The sequence below is a fragment of the Boleophthalmus pectinirostris genome, unplaced genomic scaffold, assembly GCF_026225935.1.
Source record: "Boleophthalmus pectinirostris isolate CB_2022bp ecotype Guang Dong unplaced genomic scaffold, ASM2622593v1 HiC_scaffold_1, whole genome shotgun sequence".
Classification (NCBI taxonomy): domain Eukaryota; kingdom Metazoa; phylum Chordata; class Actinopteri; order Gobiiformes; family Gobiidae; genus Boleophthalmus; species Boleophthalmus pectinirostris.
Window position 1 is genome coordinate 4589630 of NW_026570970.1, and position 25239 is coordinate 4614868.

General features: G+C 40.5%; 1 protein-coding gene across 1 annotated transcript in view; it reads right to left on the minus strand.

Annotated features, from left to right (window-relative positions):
* Nucleotides 1-25239, minus strand: part of ccdc93 (coiled-coil domain containing 93) — a 39454-nt gene that overhangs the window by 10429 nt on the left and 3786 nt on the right. The window contains 14 exon segments of the mRNA XM_055152239.1: nucleotides 897-978; nucleotides 3154-3227; nucleotides 5678-5740; nucleotides 5812-5928; nucleotides 7791-7877; nucleotides 10730-10781; nucleotides 12206-12279; nucleotides 12281-12286; nucleotides 13281-13317; nucleotides 18133-18233; nucleotides 19289-19345; nucleotides 21139-21237; nucleotides 23609-23720; nucleotides 23826-23920. Coding sequence (XP_055008214.1) covers nucleotides 897-978; nucleotides 3154-3227; nucleotides 5678-5740; nucleotides 5812-5928; nucleotides 7791-7877; nucleotides 10730-10781; nucleotides 12206-12279; nucleotides 12281-12286; nucleotides 13281-13317; nucleotides 18133-18233; nucleotides 19289-19345; nucleotides 21139-21237; nucleotides 23609-23720; nucleotides 23826-23920 — 1056 coding nt within the window.

Genomic DNA, 25239 nt, shown 5'->3' on the forward strand with positions numbered 1-25239 from the left:
GTCTTTTTCATATTCTGAGCGAATTAAACGGCTTTCAAACATTTGCAGAGCAAACATAGAATATCCGAGCAAACCGTGGACTCCAACAAGTTCAACAACACATTGAGACTCTTGGAGGTTTTCATCTTTTCTGCTGTGAATGGCCCAGGAGTTTCCACCAAGTCATTGTGGATATCGCCGAAGTGAATATTTGTCCAGGTAGTTGGAGATTCTGACCAGAAATTTGGTTTGGTCCACATTTTGTCGGGGTTGAAAAGGGTGATTTGTCGTCCGTCGATGTTTATGACCAATTTCTGGTCAAATGGTCTTGGGTCCTCTGCCGTTAGAGTGGATAAATAACCGGGATCAATACCCTTTACCTGCTTTCTCGCTCCGTCCGTCATGTTGAATTAGTGTTTCTTGCCGCCGACCAAAATAATTCCCAGCATGCAACACGCGCTTCTGTCAACAATGAAACTCGTCTATTGTAAATGTGTCATTTTGACGTCTAACTTGTGCAGTAATAAACAGATATCGGTTTATGTTTCATAAGTATCTAACTGTACCCTGTCAGGAGGTTGCAGTGGCTCTTTTAATTGAGAAAGTAGAAGAGCCACGACCAGAGAGTTACTCATTTTGCTGCTGCTAAAACGAGTAAATCTCCGGCATTCACGTTTTATAAAGGAAGCTCACCAGAGGAAAAAGACTGGAGATTCCTGCCATACAGTTTGTGTGTAAAACTTGAATAATAAAACCATTAAAGCTACCATTTGTAATTAAATTGGCCGCCCCGCCCCTGTTGCTCTCTCACACTAGACACTATCGTACAAGTGGTTTGTTAAAATGCTACAGAGACAAATGCGATGTATACTGCGCTGTAAAGAAGCCAGTGTGTTAACGTGTTCTCTTGGCCTCACCCTGCAGTGCGTCTTAAACTCGTGCTCCTGCTGTTTGAGGCTGTCGTTCATGGTGACCAGTGATCGCAGTTTGTCCAGGACTCTGGAACATAAGCACAAGAGCAGATCTGATCAGAACCTCTGTGATGATTGATGATAGTCTGTACTGAGGTGAAGATGCACCGATGTCAATATCACTTGATACCAGGGCAGACATTGAGAATATATATGATATGATATGATACTATACTATACTATATTATATTATATATTAATTTCCTTTAAACACAAGCAAGTGTGTTATGTACAGTGTTGGGAAGGTGACTTTTAAAATGTATTTCCCTACAGATTACAGATTACACACATCAAAATGTAGTTTGTAACGTAATCCATTAAATTACTTCAAGTGAGTAATGTAATCTGAATACTTTGGATTACTTGATTTGCTGTAGAGAAACAAAGACGAGGAAATCGTAACATAAGATGTTTTGTCTGATAAAAGAAAATAAAAAGCCCAGACTTTACTGAACCAAATTAAAAATATTATTGATAGAAGATGACATGAAGACATGGTTTAGTCCTGTTAAATCCTGTTTTAGACCTGGTTTAGACCTGGTTTAGTCCTGGTTTAGACCTGGTTTAGACCTGGTTTAGACTCATTTTAGTCCATGTTTAGTCCTGGTTTAGACTTGGTTTAGTCCTGTTTTAGTCCCGGTTTAGTCCTTGTTTAGTCCTGATTTAGACCTGGTTTAGACCTGGTTTAGTCCTGGTTTAGTCCTGGTTTAGACCTGGTTTAGTCCTGGTTTAGACCTGGTTTAGACCTCATTTTAGTCCATGTTTAGTCCTGGTTTAGACCTGGTTTAGACTTGGTTTAGTCCTGTTTTAGTCCCGGTTTAGTCCTTGTTTAGTCCTGGTTTAGACCTGGTTTAGACCTGGTTTAGACCTGGTTTAGTCCTGGTTTAGACCTGGTTTAGTCCTGGTTTAGTCCTGGTTTAGACCTGGTTTAGTCCTGGTTTAGACCTGGTTTAGACCTGGTTTAGTCCTGGTTTAGTCCTGGTTTAGTCCTGGTTTAGTCCTGGTTTAGACCTGGTTTAGACCTAGTTTAGACCTAGTTTAGTCCTGTTTTAGTCCCGGTTTAGTCCTTGTTTAGTCCTGGTTTAGATCTGGCTTAGTCCTGGTTTAGACCTGGTTTAGATCTAGTTTAGAACTGGTTTAATCCTGGTTTAGTCCTGGTTTAAGATTTAGTGTGATTTAGTGTCCGGCAATGAGTGGAATTACTGAGGGAAAAAAAAAAAAAGGGATATAGCCCAAAATGTGAAAACAGGAAAATACCGTTGTGTAATTTTCCATTTATTTCAACAAAGTAACTGTAATCTAATTACCGCTCGTTCAAACAGTAACTGAATACAGTTACTCATAATTTGTACTCTGATTACGTAACTCCGGTACATGTAATCTGTTACTCCCCAACACTGATTATGTAATTGCAGAACTGCTTTTTAAAAATTAGGGGTGTGCAAAAATACTGAAATATCGATATATCGTATCGTTTAAAGTGATGATACAGTAATTCGATATCGCGGGGTGCTGTATCGATATATCGCTGAGAGTATTTTTTTGTATACATTTTACGATACGATACATACCTCGATACAGTGATTTCGATCGATTCGATTCAGTTCAATAAAAATAAAGGCTAAATCATGTCTGTGATACTAAAAGTCTTTGTTAAACCACTTTTTGTGCAAAGTTGATATGAAACACAAACATTTTAATCCTGAAAACAGTGAAAATGTCAAATGTGTCGCATAAAAAAGTCTCCTTCCTCTGAACAAGCACCAAAACTGTAGCTCTGTAACAAAATAATTTAGTGAAATATACCAAAAAATACTCTTGGTGATATATCGATACAGCAGCTCACGATATTGATACTGTATTATCACATTAAGCGATACGATATATCGATATTTCAATATTTTTGCACACCCCTAATCGAGATATGTATTGTATCGTGGCCTGTGTATCGAGATATGTATCGTATCGGCAACTTCTTAATGATACCCAGCCCTAGTAAAAATACACATTTAATATTCTGAGATGTTTTGGGCTAATATTGTCCAGTAAATCATCTTATTACATCAGTTTAAGAACCACAATGTAATTTGAACCGATATCTTTGAAGTCAATATGAATCCAACAATTTTTTTTTCTATAATGCCCCCGATATCAGACTCTAGTATCGTATCGGTGCATCCCTGTGCTGAGGAGCAGTCCTCACGTGGGGTCAGCGCTCGTCTCCGTCTCCTCCAGCGTCTGCAGCTCCTTCTCCAGACGTGAAGACTCCTCTGACACCTGCACAGCACACGGGGTTAGGTCTGTGTGACGTGGGGCGGCTCTGGGACTGTGAGAGTGACCCAACATAACTGTATCAGGGTTCCCACTATGACCATGACTTTTTCATGACCTAAAGTGAATTTATCGTGACTTTACGGCGCCTTCATGTGTAGAATTGATCAGACTTTTAGGGCTAAATATGAAATGTTAACCCTTTCCTCTCACCTTATGGTTTGGGATTATAGTTTTTTTAACATTTAAAATCCTGTCAGTGCATTTATTGTCGTCTCTTTTAAACAAAAGGCGCAGACGTTTGGATATAATCACAACAGACTAATGAGAACTTAACAGAATGCTCGAGTTGCATGAAAGAGATACTAAAATTTGACTTCGACTTTCCAAAACTTTCACTGAATTTACACAATTCCATGACTTTTCCAGGCCTGTATCACATATCTGTGTCACATAGAAGTATTTGACCTTAAAACCCAATACGTCTCAATACAAAAAAAAAAACAGTCCACGCTCCGTCCCAAAATGGAACCAACAACAAACTGATGTAGTTTTAAGGCTGACTTAGGACACCTGTAAAAGTAGCATCACATGTTCCCTTCATCGGCCTCATATCCACCGAGAGTTTGATGATTAACTCAATCAGAACTAGGGACGGGCATTCGATGAAGTTTTCTTAATCAATCATCGGAAGAATTAACGATCGATTATGGATTAATCATGAACGTTTTTATATTAAAATGATCATCATTATTATTACTATCTGCACTACTAATCTGCATAAATAAATTCAACTTTACGACATATAAACATAACGACTCTAGAGCCACATCAGCTGTTTGACATTATAATGTGTTTAATTCAGTTTTGTTCAAATCTCACAAAAACAAAACTTAAAACCACATCACTAATTTGCATAAACTAAGTGAAGATAAAACTCCAGCTCTTGTGTCGCTGATGTGGTTCAATTTCTGTCGGATTAAAAGACATGACTGAATACAGGTTAGTGTGACGAGATTTGTGTTTGTCAAAACCAGGACAGCGTACGGGGGGAGGGGGGCGGGGCCTCGTCATCGACATTGAGCGACTCTCACCTGGAAAAACTTTTTTCCACTGGACACAGAAACATATGTGCTGCTTTATACACTGTGCACATGGACTCACACTTGTCCCAACGCAACGGAAAGTGTGGAATTTCTTGTACAAATCATCGTTAAATACACATTTGTGCTTCGGTTCGTTACAGACTGACCCACTGTTTGTGTCTCGCTCCTTCTGATGCAGAGACACATGTACACACCTGTTTGGTCACGATACACACAGCAACATACATTCGGTTTGTCGATTAAAATGTACGTAATCAATGAAATTCTTAATGATCAATTATCGATTAATCGACTAATCATCAATCAGAATCACAATGTTGACATGTGCAGCAAAATCAGTTTGGAGCGGCTCTCGCTGAAAGCAATGAGGATGTTCAAAAAATACTCCAATCTGATTGTCGAAGCGTCACAACAACAGCAAAACAAGCCAAGAAACTGAACTTAAATTAAATCCAGCTGAGAGAAAAACACAGACGTCTCTCAATCCGTGTGTCATTCGTTCATTCGTTTTTCAATATAAAACTAAAAATAAGAAAATGAAAAAAACAGCTGTTTTCTTCATTATTGTCTCCAAAACCAAAATGAAAAATCAGATAATGATCTTTTTTTTCATTTTTCAATTTTGTGTTTTAATGAAGAATGGAAAAAAACGGATAACGGCCGTTTACGTGACTTCCATGACTGCGATGCTGGACTTTTGCAACGCATACGGATTGAACCAGGACTGATCCAGGTCTGGGATCAGAGCTGAACCAGTGTGGGACCAGACCAGGACCAGACCGAGACTGACACCAGACCTGGACCAGAGCGGGACTGAGACCGAGACCAGACTGGGACCAGATCGGGACTGTGACCAAGACCAGGCTGGGACCAGGCTGGGACCAGGCTGGGACCAGGCTGGGACCAGACCGGAGGCTCAGAGCCCACGACAGGGCCGGAGCTCGAAGCTGAGGCTTGGACCCCATGTAGGCTCGGAATCAAAGCTCAGAGTCCAGTCTGGTCCTGGTCTGGTCCCGGTCTGGCCCCGGTCTGGTCCCAGTCTGGTCCCGGACCTGGTTCAGTCCTGGTTCAGTCCTGGTTCAGTCCATATTCAGTGCAAAAGTTCGGCATCACAGTCACAGAAGTCAGGTAAACGGGAAATGGCGAATGAAACGAATGAACGAATGACACACAGATTGTTTCTCCCTCCACAGATGCACAGCTTCCCTCTGCACATTTTTCAAAACCAAAATAGTCTGGATTTGTGCAGATCAATCAAACTATAACGCTGTCCTGTGATTGGTCCAGTCTCCAGCCCATGAGCCTGAGATTGTTTTAATTGAATATGAGCGTGTTTGTGGTCGTCTTTACCTCAGTAAGTCTTCTCTTGGCCTCCTCACAGCTGGCTTTCACCTCTTCATGTTTGGCTTGCAGCTGTAAACAGAAATACATTAATACCTCCACAGAGCAGTTGGAGTTTTTGTATAGTGCACGTGTGTCCTGACCTCCTCCAGGGCCTTGCTCCTCTGTTGGATCTGTTTGTGCAGAGAGGTCACCGCTCTGCGCTGCTGCTGCAGGGGCCCGTACCTCTCCGAGAGCTCCTCTGACGACAGCTCACTCTGCTGTGGACAACAACGCAACAAATCAGACAAGACAACACAACACACACCAATAGGTAAGTTTCAGCTGACATCATTGTTATTAAAAGCCCGCGATGCATGCTGGGAAATATTTTGGTCGGAGGCAAGAAACACGGTCAAACACAGTGCGGAACCTCGCGTATTTGTCCCCGATAATGGTAAATTCCTGCTGCATTATTGGATACACAAATAGAAGCACAGAAGAAGGAAAATGTCTTTTTCATATTCCGAGTGAAAAGAACCACTAACGGAGAATTAAACGACTTTCAAACATCCGCAGAGCAAACGTAGAAGATCCGAGCAAACCGTGGACTCCAACAAGTTCAACAACACATTGAGACTAGGGATGGGCATGATTAATCGATTAATCGATAATTGATCATTAAGAATTTCATCGATTACATTCATTTTAATCGACAAACCAAATGTAGGTTGCTGTGTGTAGTGTGACCAAACAGGTGTGTACATGTGTCTCTGCATCAGAAGGAGCGAGACACAAACAGTGGGTCAGTCTGTAACGAACCGAAGCACAAATGTGGATTTAACGATGATTTGTACAAGAAAATCCACACTTTCCGTTGCGTTGGGACAAGTGTGAGTCCATGTGCACAGTGTATAAAGCAGCACATATGTTTCTGTGTCCAGTGGGAAAAAGTTTTTCCAGGTGAGAGTCGCTCAATGTGGATGACGAGGCCCCGCCCCCCTCCCCCCGTACGCTGTCCTGGTTTTGACAAACACAAATCTGGTCACACTAACCTGTATTCACCTGAGTCATGTCTTTTAATCCGACAGAAATTGAACCACATCAGCGACACAAGAGCTGGAGTTTTATCTTCGCTTAGTTTATACAAATTATCGATGCGGTTTTAAGTTTTGTTTCTGTGAGATTTGCACAAAACTGAATTAAACACATTATAATGTCAAACAGCTGATGTGGCTCTAGAGTCGTTGCGGTTTATATGTCGTAAAGTTGAATTTATTTATGCAGATTAGTGCAGATAGTAATAATAATGATGATCATTTTAATATAAAAACGTTAATGATTAATAGATCGTTAATTCTTCCAACGATCGATTAAGAAAATTTAATCGAATGCCCGTCCCTAATCGAGACTCTTGGAGGTTTTCATCTTTTCTGCTGTGAATGGCCCAGGAGTTTCCACCAAGTCATTGTGGATATCACCAAAGTGAATATTTGTCCAGGGAGTTGGCGATTCCGACCAGAAATTTGGTTTGGTCCACCTTTTGTCGGGGTTGAAAAGGGTGATTTGTCGTCCGTCGATGCTTATGACCAATTTCTGGTCAAATGGTCTTGGGTCCTCTGCCGTTAGAGTGGATAAATAACCGGGATCAATACCCTTTACGTGCTTTCTCGCTCCGTCCGTCATGTTGAATTAGTGTTTCTTGCCGCCGAACAAAATAATTCTCAGCATGCGACGCGCGCTTTTGTCAACAATGAAACTCGCCTATATTGTATAAATCCAGGCTCAAAACATTTCTGTTTAACTGTGCATATAACTGAAAGGTTTTCATTCCGCACTCTTCTCTCCAATTTATGTCTCTCTTTTTTAATTTTAATCTTCATGATCATTTACGTTTTGATTTGTTTTTATTATGATTTTAATGTATTTCTTATTCTGTAAAGCACTTTGAATTACTTTGTGTACGAATTGTGCTGTACAAATAAACTTGCCTTGCCTATTGTGCACTGTAATAGTTTTAACTTGACGCACTTTTATTCACTGTTTTTACCTGTAGCACTTTGAGAAATATTTTATGTAAAGTGCAATATAAATAAAATATATTATTATTATTATTATTAACACCACTTTAAGTTTCTGGTACCTTCTCCTTGTACTCGGAGGCGATCTGCTTGATCTCCTCAGACTGGAGTCCCACTATCTGCCCCACTGCACTGGCCGTCAGCCTCCCCTGAAAAACACAACAACAAACCCACATGTCAGAAACTTTACCTTTTTTTTTGCACAGAGACATCATCCAGCTTTTTCTGTTCCAACACTGATGCCGATAGTTTGGCTTTAAGTATCCGCTAATGATCGATATCAACCGACAGTGGAGCAGAGAGTAAATAAATAAAACTATCATGTGTGTGTTTTGTAACTGTTATGTCTCATTTTAAGTAACTACTACAGAATAAGATTACTATGTGTTTGGGTCAACACTGTCCAGTATTATTGTCGTCCAGTGTTGGGGAGTAACAGATTACATGTACCGGAGTTAAGTAATCAGAGTACAAATTATGAGTAACTGTAATCGGTTACAGTTACAGTTTCAGTGAGTGGTAATTGGATTGCAGTTACTTTGTTGAAATAAATAGATTACACGGCGGTATTTTCCTGTTTTCACATTTTGGGCTAAACCCCCCCCCGATAATTCCACTCACTGCTGGAAACTAAACCAGGTCTAAACTAGATCTAGATTAAACAAGACTAAACCAGGATTAAAACCAGGTCTAAACTAGGTAAACCAGGACTAAACAATACTAAACAGGAAAACATACTAGATCTAAACCCAGTTTAAACAGGTCTAAAGGTCTAAACAGACTAAACCAGACTAAACCAGGATTAAAACCAGGTCTAAACTAGATCTAAACCAGGACTAAAACAGGTCTAAAACAAGGCTAAAACAGGATTAAACCAGGTCTAAACTAGATCTAAACCAGGTCTAAAACAAGGTCTAAACCAGGACTAAAACAGGTCTAAACCAAGACTAAACCAGGATTAAAACCAGGTCTAAAACCAGGTCTAAACAGACTAAACCAGGACTAAACCAGGATTAAAACCAGGTCTAACTAGATCTAAACCAGGCTAAACCAGGTCTAAAACAAGGAACAAACCAGGTCTAAACTAGATCTAAACCAGGTACTAAACCAGGACTAAAACAGGTCTTACTAAACCAGGTTAAAACCAGGTCTAAACCAGGACTAAACCAGGACTACTAAACCAGGATAACTAAAACAGGACTAAACCAGGCATAAACAGGCTAGATCTAAACCAGATCTAAACTAGATCTAAACCAGGTCTAAACAGATCTAAAGGACTAAACCAGGACAAAACCAGGTAAACCAGGATTAAAACCAGTCTAAATTAAACCAGGACTAAACCAGGATTAAACCAGTCTAAACTAGATTTAAAACCAGGTCTAAACTAGATCTAAACCAGATCTAAACTAGATAAACCAGGTCTAAAACCAGATCTAAACCAGGACTAAACCAGGACTAAACAGGACAAAAACCAGTCTAACAGATCTAAACCAAGACTAAACCAGGATTAAACCAGTCTAAACAGACTAAAAATAAACCAGGATTAAACCAGGTCTAAACTAGATCTAAACCAGATCTAAACTAGATCTAAACCAGGTCTAAAACCAGGTCTAAACCAGGACTAAACCAGGACTAAAACCAGGTCTAAACTAGATCTAAACCAGATCTAAACCAGGTCTAAAACCAGGTCTAAACCAAGACTAAACCAGGATTAAAACCAGGTCTAAAACCAGGTCTAAACCAGGACTAAACCAGGACTAAAACCAGGACTAAAACCAGGTCTAAACTAGATCTAAACCAAGACTAAACCAGGATTAAAACCAGGTCTAAACTAGATCTAAACCAGGACTAAAACAGGACTAAACCAGGTCTAAACCAAGACTAAACCAGGATTAAAACCAGGACTAAACTAGATCTAAACCAGATCTAAACTAGATCTAAACCAGGTCTAAAACCAGATCTAAAACCAGATCTAAACCAGGACTAAACCAGGACTAAAACCAGGACAAAAACCAGGTCTAAACTAGATCTAAACCAAGACTAAACCAGGATTAAAACCAGGTCTAAACTAGATCTAAACTAGATCTAAACCAGGATTAAAACCAGGTCTAAACTAGATCTAAACCAGATCTAAACTAGATCTAAACCAGGTCTAAAACCAGGTCTAAACCAGGACTAAAACCAGGTCTAAACTAGATCTAAACCAGGACTAAAACAGGACTAAAACAGGTCTAAACCAGGATTAAACCAGGACTAAACCAGGATTAAAACCAGGTCTAAACTAGATCTAAACCAGATCTAAACTAGATCTAAACCAGGTCTAAAACCAGGTCTAAACCAGGTCTAAACCAGATCTAAACCAGGACTAAACCTGGACTAAAACAGGAGTAAACCAGGACTAAAACAGGATTTAACAGGACTAAATCCTGCTGTGTGGACGTGTCTCTTCGTTTTCTATCAGTAATATTTTTAATTTGGTTCAGTAAAGTCTGGGCTTTTTTATTTTCTTTTATCAGACAAAACTTCTTATGTGAAGATTTTCTAGTCTTTGTTTCTCTACAGCAAATCAAGTAATCCAAAGTATTCAGATTACGTTACTCACTTTAAGTAATTTAATGGATTACGTTACAAACTACATTTTGGGGTATGTAATCTGTAATCTGTAGGGGATTACATTTTAAAAGTAAACCTTCCCAACACTGTTGTCGTCTTATTACACAAATTTATAGATCCAAATAGAAAATATCGACTGAGCCAATATCTGATCCTTAAAAATATCCAGTATCGGTGCAGAGATCCGATACCAGTATTGTATCAGTGCAGAGATCAGTTAGTTACATCATTATCGCCACAGAGAAATGAGTATTCACAGACTCACAGATTTACAGATTCACATGTAGAAGAAACATCATTTCACAGACAAACATCGGTGAAACACAAAAGGAGCCAACACGAGTATAAGGCAGAGTGAGGTTACAGTTTGTAGAGTATCGATACACACCTCCTCGATCGCCATGGCAGACATGTTGGTCATTAAGGGTTTTGATCCGCATCTAAACAAAAACACATCACCGCATTATAACAACAGAACCAAAAGAATACAGTATACACTAGAGGTCAAAAGATTAAAAACACCACACTATTCCAGTTTTTTACCGTTTACTGTTGACCAAAACGTATTCTAAATGTTTGATTCATGAAACCAGGACTAAAACCAAAACCAGGTCTAAACCAGGTCTAAACCAGGACTAACACCAGGACTAACACCAGGACTAAACCCAGGACTAAACCCAGGAATAAAACCAGGACTAAACCCAAGACTAAACCAGGTCTAAACCAGGTCTAAACTAGTGTAAAAACAGGACTAAAACAGGATTTTAACCAAGATTAAACCAGGACTAAAAGCAGGATTAAAACCAAGTCTAAACCAGGTCTAAACCAGGTCTAAACCAGGTCTAAACTAGTGTAAAAACAGGACTAAAACAGGATTTTAACCAGGATTAAACCAGGACTAAAAGCAGGATTAAAACCAAGTCTAAACCAGGTCTAAACCAGGTCTAAACCAGGTCTAAACCAGGACTAACACCAGGACTAAACCCAGGACTAAACCCAGGAATAAAACCAGGACTAAACCCAAGACTAAACCAGGTCTAAACCAGGTCTAAACTAGTGTAAAAACAGGACTAAAACAGGATTTTGACCAGGATTAAACCAGGACTAAAAGCAGGATTAAAACCAAGTCTAAACCAGGTCTAAACCAGGTCTAAAACAGGAATAAACCAGGATTTGACCAGGATTAAACCAGGTCTAAAACCAGAACTAAACAAGGATTTAACCAGGTCTAAACCAGATCTAAACCAGGACTAAACTAGGACTAAAACCAGGACTAACACCAAGACTAAACAAGGTCTAAACCAGGTCTAAACCAGATCCAAACCAGGACTAAACCCAAGACTAAACCAGGTCTAAATCAGATCCAAACCAGGACTAAACCCAAGACTAAACCAGGTCTAAATCAGATCCAAACCAGGACTGAACCAGGACTAAACCAGGTGTAAAACCAGGACAAAAACAGGACTAAACCAGGATTCAAACAGGACAAAACCAGGACTAAACCAAATTTCAAACAGGACTAAACCAGAACTAAAATCAGGACTAAAATCAGGACTAAAACCAGGACTAAACCAGGACTAAACAACAATTTAACCAGGACTAAACCAGATCTAAACCAGGTCTAAACCAGGACTAAACCAGGAATAAACCATGCTGTCCAGCCCCCGGTCCTCGGACATAAACCGGTCCGTGGAGCTGAAAAGTTTGAGGACCACTGCCTCTACACGACCTGTAAACTTGTACTTCCGATATTTCTGTGATGATCCAAGACATTACTGTGGGACCTTTGACGATCATAATATATATATGTTTTGTTTTTGTTTGGTCTCGAGCTCTAGTGCCGTGTCCTGAGCGTGGACCTGACCTCCTCCACCTCCTGCAGGTCCAGCTCCTCCGACCCGTCTGCTCCTGACGGGACACCTGCCACCGACTTCTGACCGTCCACCTGGTCAAAACATCAAATACAAACACACATTTACTGTACAACACTGTCACTGTCACAAAGTCAGGCTTACGGAACAGATAATGCTCCCTACAACTGTACAACTCATGATTATGTAAAAGATAATACTCCCTACAACTGTACAACTCATCCTTATGTAACAGATAATACTCCCTACAACTGTACAACTTATCCTTTTGTAACAGATAACACTCCCTACAACTGTACAACTCATGATTATGTAAAAGATAATACTCCCTACAACTGTACACTCACCTTTATGTAACAGATAATACTCCCTACAACTGTACACTCACCTTTATGTAACAGATAATACTCCCTACACCTGTACAAGTCATCCATATGTAAAAGATAATACTCCCTACAACTGTACACTCACCTTTATGTAACAGATAATACTCCCTACAACTGTACAACTCACCCTTACGTAACAGATAATACTCCCTACAACTGTACAAGTCATCCATATGTAACAGATAATACTCCCTACAACTGTACAACTCATCCTTATGTAACAGATAATACTCCCTAAAACTGTACAACTCACGCTTATGTAACAGATAATACTCCCTACAACTGTACAACTCACGCTTATGTAACAGATAATACTCCCTACAACTGTACAAGTCATCCTTATGTTACAGATAATACTCCCTACAACTGTACAACTCACGCTTATGTAACAGATAATACTCCCTACAACTGTACAAGTCATCCTTATGTTACAGATAATACTCCCTACAACTGTACAAGTCATCCTTATGTAACAGATAATACTCCCTACAACTGTATAACAACTCACAATTATGTAAGAGATAATACTCCCTACAACTGTACAACACGCCATTATGTAACTGATAATACTCCCTACAACTGTACAACACGCCATTATGTAACTGATAATACTCCCTACAACTGCAGAAGTAGAAGTATTGCTAGAAGTCGTTTGTTTTGAGGCAGAACTTTGTGAACTTACTTTGTCTTGTTTTGTCTGTTTGCTGAATCCGTACCTCCTGAAAAAGATTTGAGTTAAACAGAAATTATTAAAATGAAGTAAAAATAAAAAAAAACGAATCACACGACCAAAGAAACGCCATGCCACATAAAAGCAACATGGACCATCAAAGAAACCCGGGCCGCGCCTCATTTCTCTTTCCTCACTTCCTTGTTTCCTCGCTTCCTTGATTCCTTGATTCCTCTACTCGATTCTGCGGGAACTGGGGGAGGAAGTCGAGGCCACGGAGGAGACACAGGGAGGAGAGAGGATCCAAACTAATGTGTGTGTCATTCAAAATAAAACCAAAAAATAAGAAAAACAAAAACAAAAACAATCTTCTTCATTATTTGTCTCCAAAGTCAAAATGAAAAAACGGATAACAATTTGTCATTTTGTCAGTCCCGGTCTGGTCCCAGTCTCAGTCTCGGTCATGATCTAGATCCCGGTCTCAGTCACGGTCTAGGTCACGGTCCCAGTCCTGGTCTGAATCTCGGTCTCAGTCCCGGTCTCGGTCCTGGTCTCAGGCTCAGTCTGATCCCGATCTGGTCCCAGTCTCAGTCTCGGTCACGATCTAGGTCCCGGTCTCGGTCTCAGTCCTGGTCTGAATCTCGGTCTCAGTCCCGGTCTCGGCCTGGCCCCGATCTCAGTCCCGATCTCAGTCCCAGTCTGTTCCCAGTCTCAGTCCCGGTCCCAGTCCCGGTCTCAGTTCCGGTCTGGTCATGGTCTCAGTCCCGGTCTCAGTCCCAGTCTCAGTCCCAGTCTCAGTCTCAGTCCTGGTCTCAGTCCCGGTCTGCTCATGGTCTCAGTTCCGGTCTGGTCATGGTGTGGTCATGGTCTCGGTCCCGGTCTCAGTCCTGGTCTGAATCTCGGTCTCAGTCCCGGTCTCCGTCCTGGTCTCAGGCCCAGTTTGATCCCGGTCTGGTCCCAGTCTGGTCCCGTCTGGTCCCAGGCTCAGTTGTGGTCTCAGTCCCGGTCTCAGTCCTTGTCTGTGTCAGTCTCAGCTCGGTCTGGTGCCGGTCTCAGTCTCTGTCTCAGTATAAGTCCTGGTCTCAGTCCTAGTCTCAGTCCCGGTCTTGGTCTCAATCACTGTCTCAGTCCTGGTCTGGTCCCGGTCTCAGTCCTGATTATTCAGGAACTCAGTCCTGGTTCAGACCTGGTTTAGTCTTGTTTTAGTCCTGGTTCAGTCCTCGCATCGCAGTTTACGGTCGTTATCTGTTTTTTCATTTTGATTTTGGAGACAAATAATGAAGAAAATAGCAGTTTTTTTCATTTTCTTATTTTTGGTTTTATTTTGAAAAATCGACCTGTCTGCTCCTGAAGCCTCCCTCAGGTTTAATCCTCACATTCCGTGGTTTTCTTTGGGACACCTCTTCATACGACGCTTTTGACTGACAGCCGGAAGAACGGCAGCTCGAGGAGGAAAGAGAAACGAGTCTGCGGCCCTCGTCATGCTCGAAATGTGAACACGGCACAGACACACGCAGGGGGAGGAGCTACTTACGGGATATGGAGATTTGTCTGTCTACGGGGGGGAGTGGGAGAGATGGAGGGATGAGAATGAGAAAAGCATGAAGAGAGAGAGCTTCAAGAGGCAAAAACCAAGAAAACGTACGAAGGGGGAAGGGGTCAAGTTTATCAAAATAAAAATAACCACATCATATTTTTTTGCAAAGCATCAGAAATAAAAATGAAGGCGCCGATATCGATACTGGCGTCGTTAGGGTCCGATGAAAATTCGGTGGATCATAGCAGCTCCAAAATATTGTTTCTGCCGATATCCTGGTTGGGATTTTAAACAGGGATGTAACGATATCCAAGTCTCACGATACGATATTGTCACGGGACGATATTTATTGCGATATCGTAGGAAAGCTCACGATTAGGGATGTAACAACATCCGAAATATCGTGATATCGTATCGTTAAATTTCTAACAATAATATCGTGGATCATCACAATTAGGGAAGGGGATTCGATAAAATTTTCTTAATCGATCGTCGGGAGAATTAACGATCGATTATCGATTAATCATTAACGTTTTTATATTAAAATGATCGTCATTATTATTACTATCTGCACTACTAATCTGCATAAATAAACTCAACTTTACGACATATAAACTGTAACGACTCTAGAGCCACATCAGCCCGTTTGACATTATAATGTGTTTAAGTCAGTTTTGCACAAATCTCACAGAAACAAAACTTAAAACCACATGGCTAATTTGCATAAACTAAGTGAAGAAAAAAAAAACAGCTCTTGTGTCGCTGATGCGGTTTAACTTCTGTCAGATTAAAAGACATGACTCAGGTGAATACAGGTTATTGTGACCAAATTTGTGTTTGTCAAAACCAGGACACCGTACGGGGGGAGGGGGCGGGGACTCGTCATCGACATTGAGCGACTCTCACCTGGCAAAACTTTTTAATGTTTTCAGTGTCCTCCTGTCCCTGCTTTTTCCCACTGGACACCAAAACATATGTGCTGCTTTGTACACTGTGCACATGGACTCACACTTGTCTCGACTGGGACGGAAAGCGAGGAATTTCTTGTACAAATCATCGTTAAATGTGCATTTGTGCTTCGGTGTGTTGCAGACTGATTGATTGTTTGTGTTTGCTCACTCCTTCTGAGTCACAGAGAACTATGAGAGACGCTCAGTTTAATGGCCCAATGAAAGATAATGAAAACCTGAACATTTGCATCAACGAATGTTTGGTTACCCAGCAACCTACATTCAGTTTGTCGATTAAAAATGAACGTAACCGACGAAATTCTTAATGATCAATTATTATGGTGCAACAATAGCTAAAAAAAGAAGACAGAGAACTACATAGACCATGATCCTTTGCTCCATTTCAGTGCAGACGACAAGAAGAAATAACAGTTCTAACACTTTTAAGTTCTTTGGATTAAGTCTTGTCAAGAAATTTTAAGAGGAAAAAGTCGTATATTCACAGTTTTGTTAACCTCCACAAAATACCGCAATGAATATCGTACCGTGAGATGTATATCGTGAAAATATTGTACCCCACCATATTGTGAGCTTTCCCACGATATCGCAATAAATATCGTATCGTGAGACTTGGATATCGTTACACCCCTAATATTTACGCAATATTTTCACGATATACATCTCACGGTACGATATTTATTGAGATATTTTGTGGAGGTTAACAAAATGGTAAATACGCTACTTTCTCCTCTTAAAATGCCTTGACCAGACTTAATCCAAAGAACTAAGACTTAAAAGTGTTAGAACTGTTATTTCTTCTTGTCGTCTGCACTGAAATGGAGCAAAGGATCATGGTCTATGTAGTTCTCTGTCTTTTTTTTAGCTACTGCTGCACCACAACAATGAATTTAAGCAAAGAAAGTTGTGATTCAGTATATTGTGATGGTCCACGACACTATTGAGAGACTTCTGATGATATGATATCACGATATTTTGGTTATTGTTACATCCCTAGTTTGGACCAATCAGGGCGAGAGCTGCTAGAGCGGTCTCAGAGCGGGGAGGGGCTAAGTCTTACAAAGTGAACTTTTAGGTGCTTTGAGGATTTAAACATTTTAAAAAGTTTATGTTGTGAAAATAAAAAAAATAATCCTACAAAATCCGATCTTCGTGAAAGTTGTGGATGCTCTGATCATGGGCAGTTTGAAATCCCCAAAAAATGCATTGCGCTCTGTGGGAGAATTGTTTCTGGACCCAAACTCTCGGAGCTGCAGTACCTAGAGCGACCACTAGTCGGCCTGGTGTCGGGAAAGAGCGGGAGGTTTTTATTATAGATCCATGCCTACTCCCACCACATCAACTTTAAACTAAGGGCCTGTTTACATGAGAACGCCTGCAAGTAAAAACAACAATGTATTTTATTAGAAGTGCCTTTCGTTTAAACCAGGGGTGTCAAACATACGGCCCGGGTGCTGGATCCAGCCCTCCAAGACCTTTAATCTGGCCCTGGGCTGATTTTCTACAAAAATATTTAAATTATATTTTCTGTTAATATATTGTTAATTTTCTGTGGTGTTTATCACAGCAGCGTCTCCAGCGTCTCTGTACGTGGCCCCTCCCACCAGAGCAGCACAAATGAAGACTTGTCTCTTTCCAAACGCTCTTAAAGGACGATCGTTTTGACTGTTGACCGTGACACCCTCATCAGAAAAATGTCAAACGTGAGAGAAGTGGAGCCGAGTGCAGGATTTTACAACAAAAATGGACTTATTCCTATTTACATACAAGTTCATGTTAAAACTTTGTGTTGAAATTGTATTTTTCTTAAAGTTTCAGGTTGTTCATAATATTATAATATTTAGTAAAAGAAAGAGTTCATCAATTAAAAAAGATTTCTGTAATAGATTTGTGTTTCTCTGCACAAATATTTGAACTTATTGTTATTTTTGGGGTTTATATGAAATGAGTTTTCTGATCCGGCCCCTTTGGGATAAAAGTCAGTTGGATACGGCCCCCGGACCAAAAGGAGTTTGACACCCCTGGTTTAGACGAAAAACTCTGGTCAGATCTGCTTAGGTCGCGTACACATTTACGTCACAAACATCACCACCGAGCCGCCTGGGGTTCATACACAGTCGAATTCCACACACTTTTGCGTCACCGTCTGCACACAGATTTCCTCCCGAAAACGCTCGTCTAAACGCGGAATAAAAAGTGAAGACACGACGCCACTTTTGCTTCTTCTGCTCAGACCCTCATCATATAAATACCGTCTTTTCTAATATTTTTCAGGTGATCGCTAATCTGTCTGTATATAGAGTAAATAAAGGTTTTTGTTTGTGTGTTTGTTTGTGTGTGTATGTTTGTGTGTACTGACCTGCCGTATTCCAGCAGAGTGGAGTGGACCCTGGACTCCTCATCGGTCAGATCAGCTGCGTCTCTTTGCCTCCTGTACTTTCTCTGAGGTTTGTACACGTCCTGCAACGTCACCGCAGAGTTAAAGAGTTTTAGAAGAAGCTTTTTATTACGCTTTTGAGCTTCAAAGGTGCACTGTGTAACTTTTCTGGTGGAGGTGGAGGTGACGGACTAAGGAAGTCGAGAGATGTCAAAATAAACGCAAACGCCGCAACAAATACAAATGCGACAACACAACAAAAAGCCACAACAAACCAAAAAAAGCCACAATGGAAATGACTACGGGACTCTATTTTAATGCAAACGCCGCAACAAATACAAACGCCACAACACAAACGCAAATGTCGCAACATGTTAAAAAGCCACAACAGAAGTGACCGCGGGACTCTATTGTCCGACGGACCGATCAAGCGCCAAGTGAAGAAGAAGAACTACAACGTGAAAAGTAAAGGAACGGAGAAGTTGGAAACGTAAGTAAAAGTAATAAAAGTCATTTATTGTTTTATCATTATTCCTTTCACGTTGTAGTTCTTCTTCTTCACTTGCCGCTTGATCGGTCCGTCGGAAAATAGAGTCCCGCGATCACTTCCGTTGCGGCTTTTTGATGTGTTGTGGCTTTTTGATGTGTTGTGGCATTTGGATGTGTTGTGGCATTTGCATTTGTGTTGTGGCGTTTGTATTTGTTGCGGCGTTTGCATTAAAATAGAGTCCCGTGGTCACTTCTGTTGTGGCGTTTTAATGTGTTGTGGCTTTTTGACGTGTTGTGGCTTTTTAATGTGTTGTGGCTTTTTAACGTGTTGTGGCTTTTTGATGTGTTGTGGCTTTTTGACGTGTTGTGGCTTTTAACGTGTTGTGGCATTTTGATGTGTTGTGGCTTTTTAACATGTTGCGGCATTTGCGTTTGTGTTGTCGCATTTGTATTTGTTGCGGCGTTTGCGATTGTTGCGACCCCTCTCGGCCTCCGTAACGGACCCAAAACCGAAAAGTTACACGACGCACCTTTAAAAAAATCGCAGTGGGTGAAGCGTCGACAAAGCAATAACACGACAAAACTCATAATTAATATCGTCCTATGAGATTTTAATCTTGCGGTGGATAACACCGTAATAAAAACTCACCAAAACTTCCAGAACCGTCTTCACAGCTTTGCCTTTTCTTTTCTCGAACTCTACATCCTACAGACAAGGGGAGCAATTAGAAAAGCACTTATACGTCATTCAAATCCACTTCAAATCCAAATCCTTTTTTTTTTTTTTTTTTATACAGCACATTTAACAAACAAAGCAGGTTCCGAAGTGCTGCACAGAAATCATAAAACAAAGACAACAAAAAGGTAAGTTGCCCACATTTGATCATACCAACTCTAAAATAAAAAAAAAAAACACAAAACAAATAAAAGCAAAAAACATAAAATCATAAACTAGCAAAAAATAAGTTAAATAATAAAATAAATAAAAGACACAGAGGACCACACGACTCGCTAAGACGAGCGGGGCGTTTTTTTAAAAGTTTCTCTATATACTGTATTTTTCGGACTGTAAGTCGCACCAGACTGTAATGAAGAAGAAAAAAATATATACTGCTCTGGATTATAAAGTCACAATGGTCAAGGACTTTTTTAAAAAACGTGACTTTGGTTTTGTTTGTTTGTTCGTTCACGGTGACTCTGGGCTTTGTTCAGTTGTGGCGTGTAGGGAGGGTGTGTCTGGGACCAACGGATTGTCGGCGTGTTCGCAGTGACTCAGTTGTTCAGTCGTGTCTAGAAGCGGCACGTCGCGCTCGTCGCTTTTTCGGTTCGTTCCTCCGTTCCGTTCCTCGTCGGCATGGAGTGATGAGTGTGTCTGTGGGTGGGTTTCGCCGTGCGGTCGCTGTCTGCTCCGTGTGTGTTTGCATGTTCTGCGGGTGGTGCATGTTTGTAGTTTACTCAAGTCGTGCTGAGACACCCGAGTGGATTTGTGTATAGGGCTCTGGATTATGGGGCGCGCAGTCGTTTTTTGATGCAGTTGGAGGCTTAAGAGAGCGTCTAATAGCCCGGAAAAAACGGTAAATCGCACCAGACTATAAGCTGCACTTTTTTGGGGAAATTTATTTTATAAAATCAGAGACCAGGAACTGACATTTCCTGTGTAAAGTCAAGTTGTAGTAAAAACAATAGAAGAGAGAACAACAGACATTAACGTCACATATGAACAGTTCTTCAGATAAACTATAACATAAACAACAGAACAGAACAAGTTTAACAAACTCTCCATCTCACTCCAAATCACTAAATCCATTCAATTCTTCATCCTCGGTGTCACTTCTGAGCAACTCGGCCTCGACCTCCGGAGGTAAACAGAGCGACGCAAACTCTTCTGTGTCGCTGTCGTCAGACTCAGCATCAGTTCCTGTTAGAATTATTGGGGTCTTTCTGAATCCCGACAGGATGATTTCGGTGTCACTGAAGTCCAGGCTTTGTCCATCCGTCCAGTGACTTCAGGAAAGTTTCATCGTAGTGACAAGTTTCTCTGTCACTCCAAACTTTCGTTCTGCTGCTCGATTTCCGTTTTCAGCTGCAGATTTCACGACTCGCAGTTTGTAATCTGCAAAATCTGATTTCGTTTTTGGGGGCATTTGTGTTCAGTCTTCTCAGTCGTCTTTATAAGTTTGTTTAAATGTTAAATCGTTCAGTGGTGCAGAAGTAACGGTGCGATCGACTGACATGATACAGACAGGACAGAGGCTCTTTCTGCAGGAGACATGCGCAGTAGAGCCAAGTGACAGTGGTACAGGAGGAACAGGAGCAGCAGATACTCACACACAAGACTAGAACCTCTCCACACTTCACTCAAACATTTTAATATATAAGTCGCACCGGAGAATAAGTCACAGGAAACACACAAAACATGAAAAAAATGACATTTATAGTCTGAAAAATACAGTATATACATTTTCAACAGTCTTGGTTGTGGTTGAAGTCCATCCTTACCTCTGGGAGTTTGTGTGTTTTGTTGAACTGTGAAATGGAATAGGCCCTCACGTAGTCGCCCATCTCCTCTCGAGTCTCTATGGCACGTTTCACCAGCCACTACAGAAGCAACGACACAAAATGGATGCTCAGTGATTTCATTTTTTTATGAGAAGATGAGAAAAACACTTTGAAAATGCTTTTAGTTACAGAATACTGAATACAAATAGGCTTGTCACGTTCAGTATTAAAGCACTAAAACCATCTTATAATCAATACCACAAAAATAGTCAGATTTCGTCCTCTAAATCACACAGTTTTACAGAGAAAATTGGCTGTTTAGACCTTAAAAAAACAACAACAATTAGACATGAAATTCGACTGGGTATGAACACCATGCAGCTCAGTGGTGACACTAGGTGGTGTTGTATGTGACGTAAACACGTACCGTATTTTCCGGGCTATTAGAAGCACTCTTAAGTCGCCAACCCCATCAAAAACGACTGCGCGCCCCGCAATCCAGAGCGCCCTATACACTGACCTAGGGCTGGGCAATATGGATCAAAAAATATATCTTTTTATATTTTGCTATATCTCGATATATGTACAGGAAAAAATAACCCCCTAAAACTGAAAACTGCAAAAACAAATATGCCAAATTCCACAAGGTCCTTTTTTTTTTTTTTTTTAAATTAAAGTGTAAGAGGTCGGCAGTTCATATAGGAACATTTAAGATTACAAAAAACCCTAATTACATAAATAATAATTTAACTGTAAAATAAAAGAAATAAAACATATTTCCTTCTTTTCATTCATAAATAAAACAACTCAACACAAGCTCATCTTTGCATTAACTCTGTAAACCAGACCATAACCAGAACCGTGAGCTCCTTCAGCAGAAGAAGCTCAGGATGTTCCTTATTTTAACAGATCCATGTTCTTATCGAGCAGTAAGGAGCTCTGAGGTTTAATCCCACAATCCACTGCAGATCAAACCCAACGTTTCCAAACACTGTTGTACAAGTTACACTGCAACAGATTATTCATTAAAATCTTCTGCATAAATAAACTTTACATTACTAAACTTTACAACATATAAAGCATAACGACTCTAGAGCCACATCAGCCATTTTGACATTATAATGTGTTTGCAGTTTTGCGCACGTGTGTTTACATTTTACAGAAACTAAACCTAAAAAGCACATGGCTGATTTGCTTAAACAGCGCACGCCACATGCTGCTCATGCGGTTCAACTTCTTTTGGACTAAAGGACATGACTCGGTGGAATATGAGGATGTGCTGCTGATGGTTTTGTCTGTAAATGGTGGACAAGTTTCGTGGCGCTAGAAGCTTTTCACTGGCAGCATCTTTCATCTTTCGGCGTTCACGGCGATAGTGAAGAGTGAATGAGACACGAGCGAACAAAATCAAGGAGGCGGGGGTGCACGCGGGCGACGACAGAGAAGACAAACAAGCAAAGTGGAGAAATCAGAATTAAAAATACGCATAATATCGATATATATGATATGTCAGAATTCATATTGAGTTTTAAAAAAATATCTCGATATATTTAAAATATCGAGATATCGCCCATCCCTACACTGACCCATCCAACTGTTGTTGCTGTTGCTGTTTCGTTTAAAGTCTGGTGCAGTTTATTTGTGAAAAAGTTAGAAAATAGACCATTTAATGACAGTGGGTTTTATAATCCAGAGCGCCTAATAGCTCGGAAAATACGGTACGCAACCTGAGCAGATCTGACCAGAGTTTTGCGTCTTGCAGTGTCGACAGAAACATTACGGCGGAGCATATTCAACTTTTCCACTCTGGAGGGTGATTTCAGATTTTTGCGTTTTTAAGCCCCAAAAATGCCATCACTGTCTAAACAAAAGGCACTTCTGATAAAATATTTTGTCGTTTTTACCCGCAAGCGTTCACGTGTAAACAGAGAGAGATGGTATAAATGCAGATGCAGAACTATTTCACCCTTTACTCCGCGAGACTTAAGTCGTACTAAAACATTTTTACAGATTTTTGAGCACCGTGTACCACATAAAATTTGTTCGAGGTCAGTAAACACAACCAGAATTAATACATAAGGTGCACTGTCGATTTTTGAGAAACTTTTTAAGTTCACCTTGTAGTCCAAAAAATACTGTAATTGTTTTGGGGTTTTTTGTTGTATTTTTTAAGTTCTAAACAACCAATTTTCTCTGTAAAATCGTGTGATTTGGGAGCAGCTAAAATTCATATGATTAAAATGCAGATTTTTGTTGTAATACAGTGAGATCTTGGGTCTTGTCTCTAATAGAAATGATCAGGTTTAACATTTTTGAATTTACCGTTTCTGGCAAAGTACAATAATATTTTAATAAATTAAAAACACAAAGAATCTGAAGAAAACTCTAGAAGAAGAAACTCTAGAATTGGAAAACCACCAATCTAAGTGCAAAATAAATAAATAAATAACTGGAATATAGGATGTCTCACTTGTATGACGGGGTAAATGTGGATAAAGTCCAGGCCTTGGATCTGATGCGGTTCCAGCCGGTGCGGACACTTCATTTTGGGCAAAACGGACACGATTTTCTCTGTGAGGGCTCTGGGGTCACACACACAGAAAACTACTTTAGAGACAAACAAGATCATCTGCTCTGAAATTTGCTTCACACGTGTTTGCAGGACCCGGACGGCAGGGGGCGCTCACATCTTTTGGCCGATAGTTGAATTTTCCTGGAAGAGCAAATCCACATCAACGTCGAAGTTACAGGTCGTGATGCACCAGGTCATTCCCCCGACCACCTGCAAAGACAATAAGAGTTTTAGGCTACGTTCAGACTGCAGGGCTTAACACTCATTTGGATTTTTTTTTGTGAAATCCGATGTTTTTGCGAAGTTGTTCACATTTCCATTTAAATGTGACTTGTATGTGACTCCAGTGTGAACTTTAAAAGCCCAAAAGTGTCCCACATGTGACACTGGAGACACGACGACGTCAACCGCAGCGAGCGTCTCTGTGTTTACAGAAGTTGTCCAAACATGGACGCAGCATCGAGCACCTGGAGATTTTAAAGTTCCTCTCGTACCGGAGCCAGAACATGAACAACTTACTTGTTTTAAGGAGGAGATTGAGAAGGAGAAGGACGAGGTTTTTGGTCGTGGTGTTTTGTGGTTCAGTTCGTTGAAAGGAACGTGTGGATGTGGAGACGGAGCCAAGAGTGGTGAGTGGTGATGTGCTTCACTTCAGTAACACAGAGTTCATTAACAATTTTCGCCTACTTCAGCGCAGAATAGTGACGTTTGTGTCTTGTTGATAACGTGTAGGTGAAAACCTGGGACCTCCGTAAAAGGACACTTTATGTTGGATGTGTAATCTGTCTGCTTATTGTTTTATGTGTCTTATAAACCCATGCGGGCAGTTTTGGGAAGGTGACTTTTAAAATGTAATCCCCTACAGATTACAGATTACACACACCAAAATGTAGTTTGTAACGTAATCCATTAAATTACTTAAAGTGAGTAACGTAATCTGAATACTTTGGATTACTTGATTTGCTGTAGAGAAACAAAGACTTTACTGAACCGTATTAAAAACATTATTAATAGAAGACGAGAGGACACGGTCCACGCGGCATGATTTAGTCCTGCTTTAGACCTGGTTTAGTCCTGGTTTAGACCTTGTTTTAGACCTGGTTTAGACCTAGTTTTAGACCTGGTTTAGACCTGGTTTTAGACCTGGTTTAGACCTGGTTTTAGACCTGGTTTTAGACCTGGTTTTAGACCTGGTTTTAGACCTGGTTTAGTTCCGTTTTAGTCCTGGTTTAATCCTGTTTTAGTCCTGTTTTAGACCTGGTTTAGACCTGGTTTAGACCTGGTTTAGACCTGGTTTAGTCCTGGTTTAGTCCTGGTTTAGTCCTGGTTTAATCCTGTTTTAGTTCTGTTTTAGACCTGGTATAGACCTGGTTTTAGACCTGGTTTTAGTCCAGATTTAGTCTTGGTTTTAGACCTGGTTTAGACCTGGTTTTAGTCCAGATTTAGTCTTGGTTTAGACCTGCTTTAGACCTGGGTTCAGTCCTGGTTCAATCCTGAGTTAGTCCTGGTTTTAGACCTGGTTTTAGTCC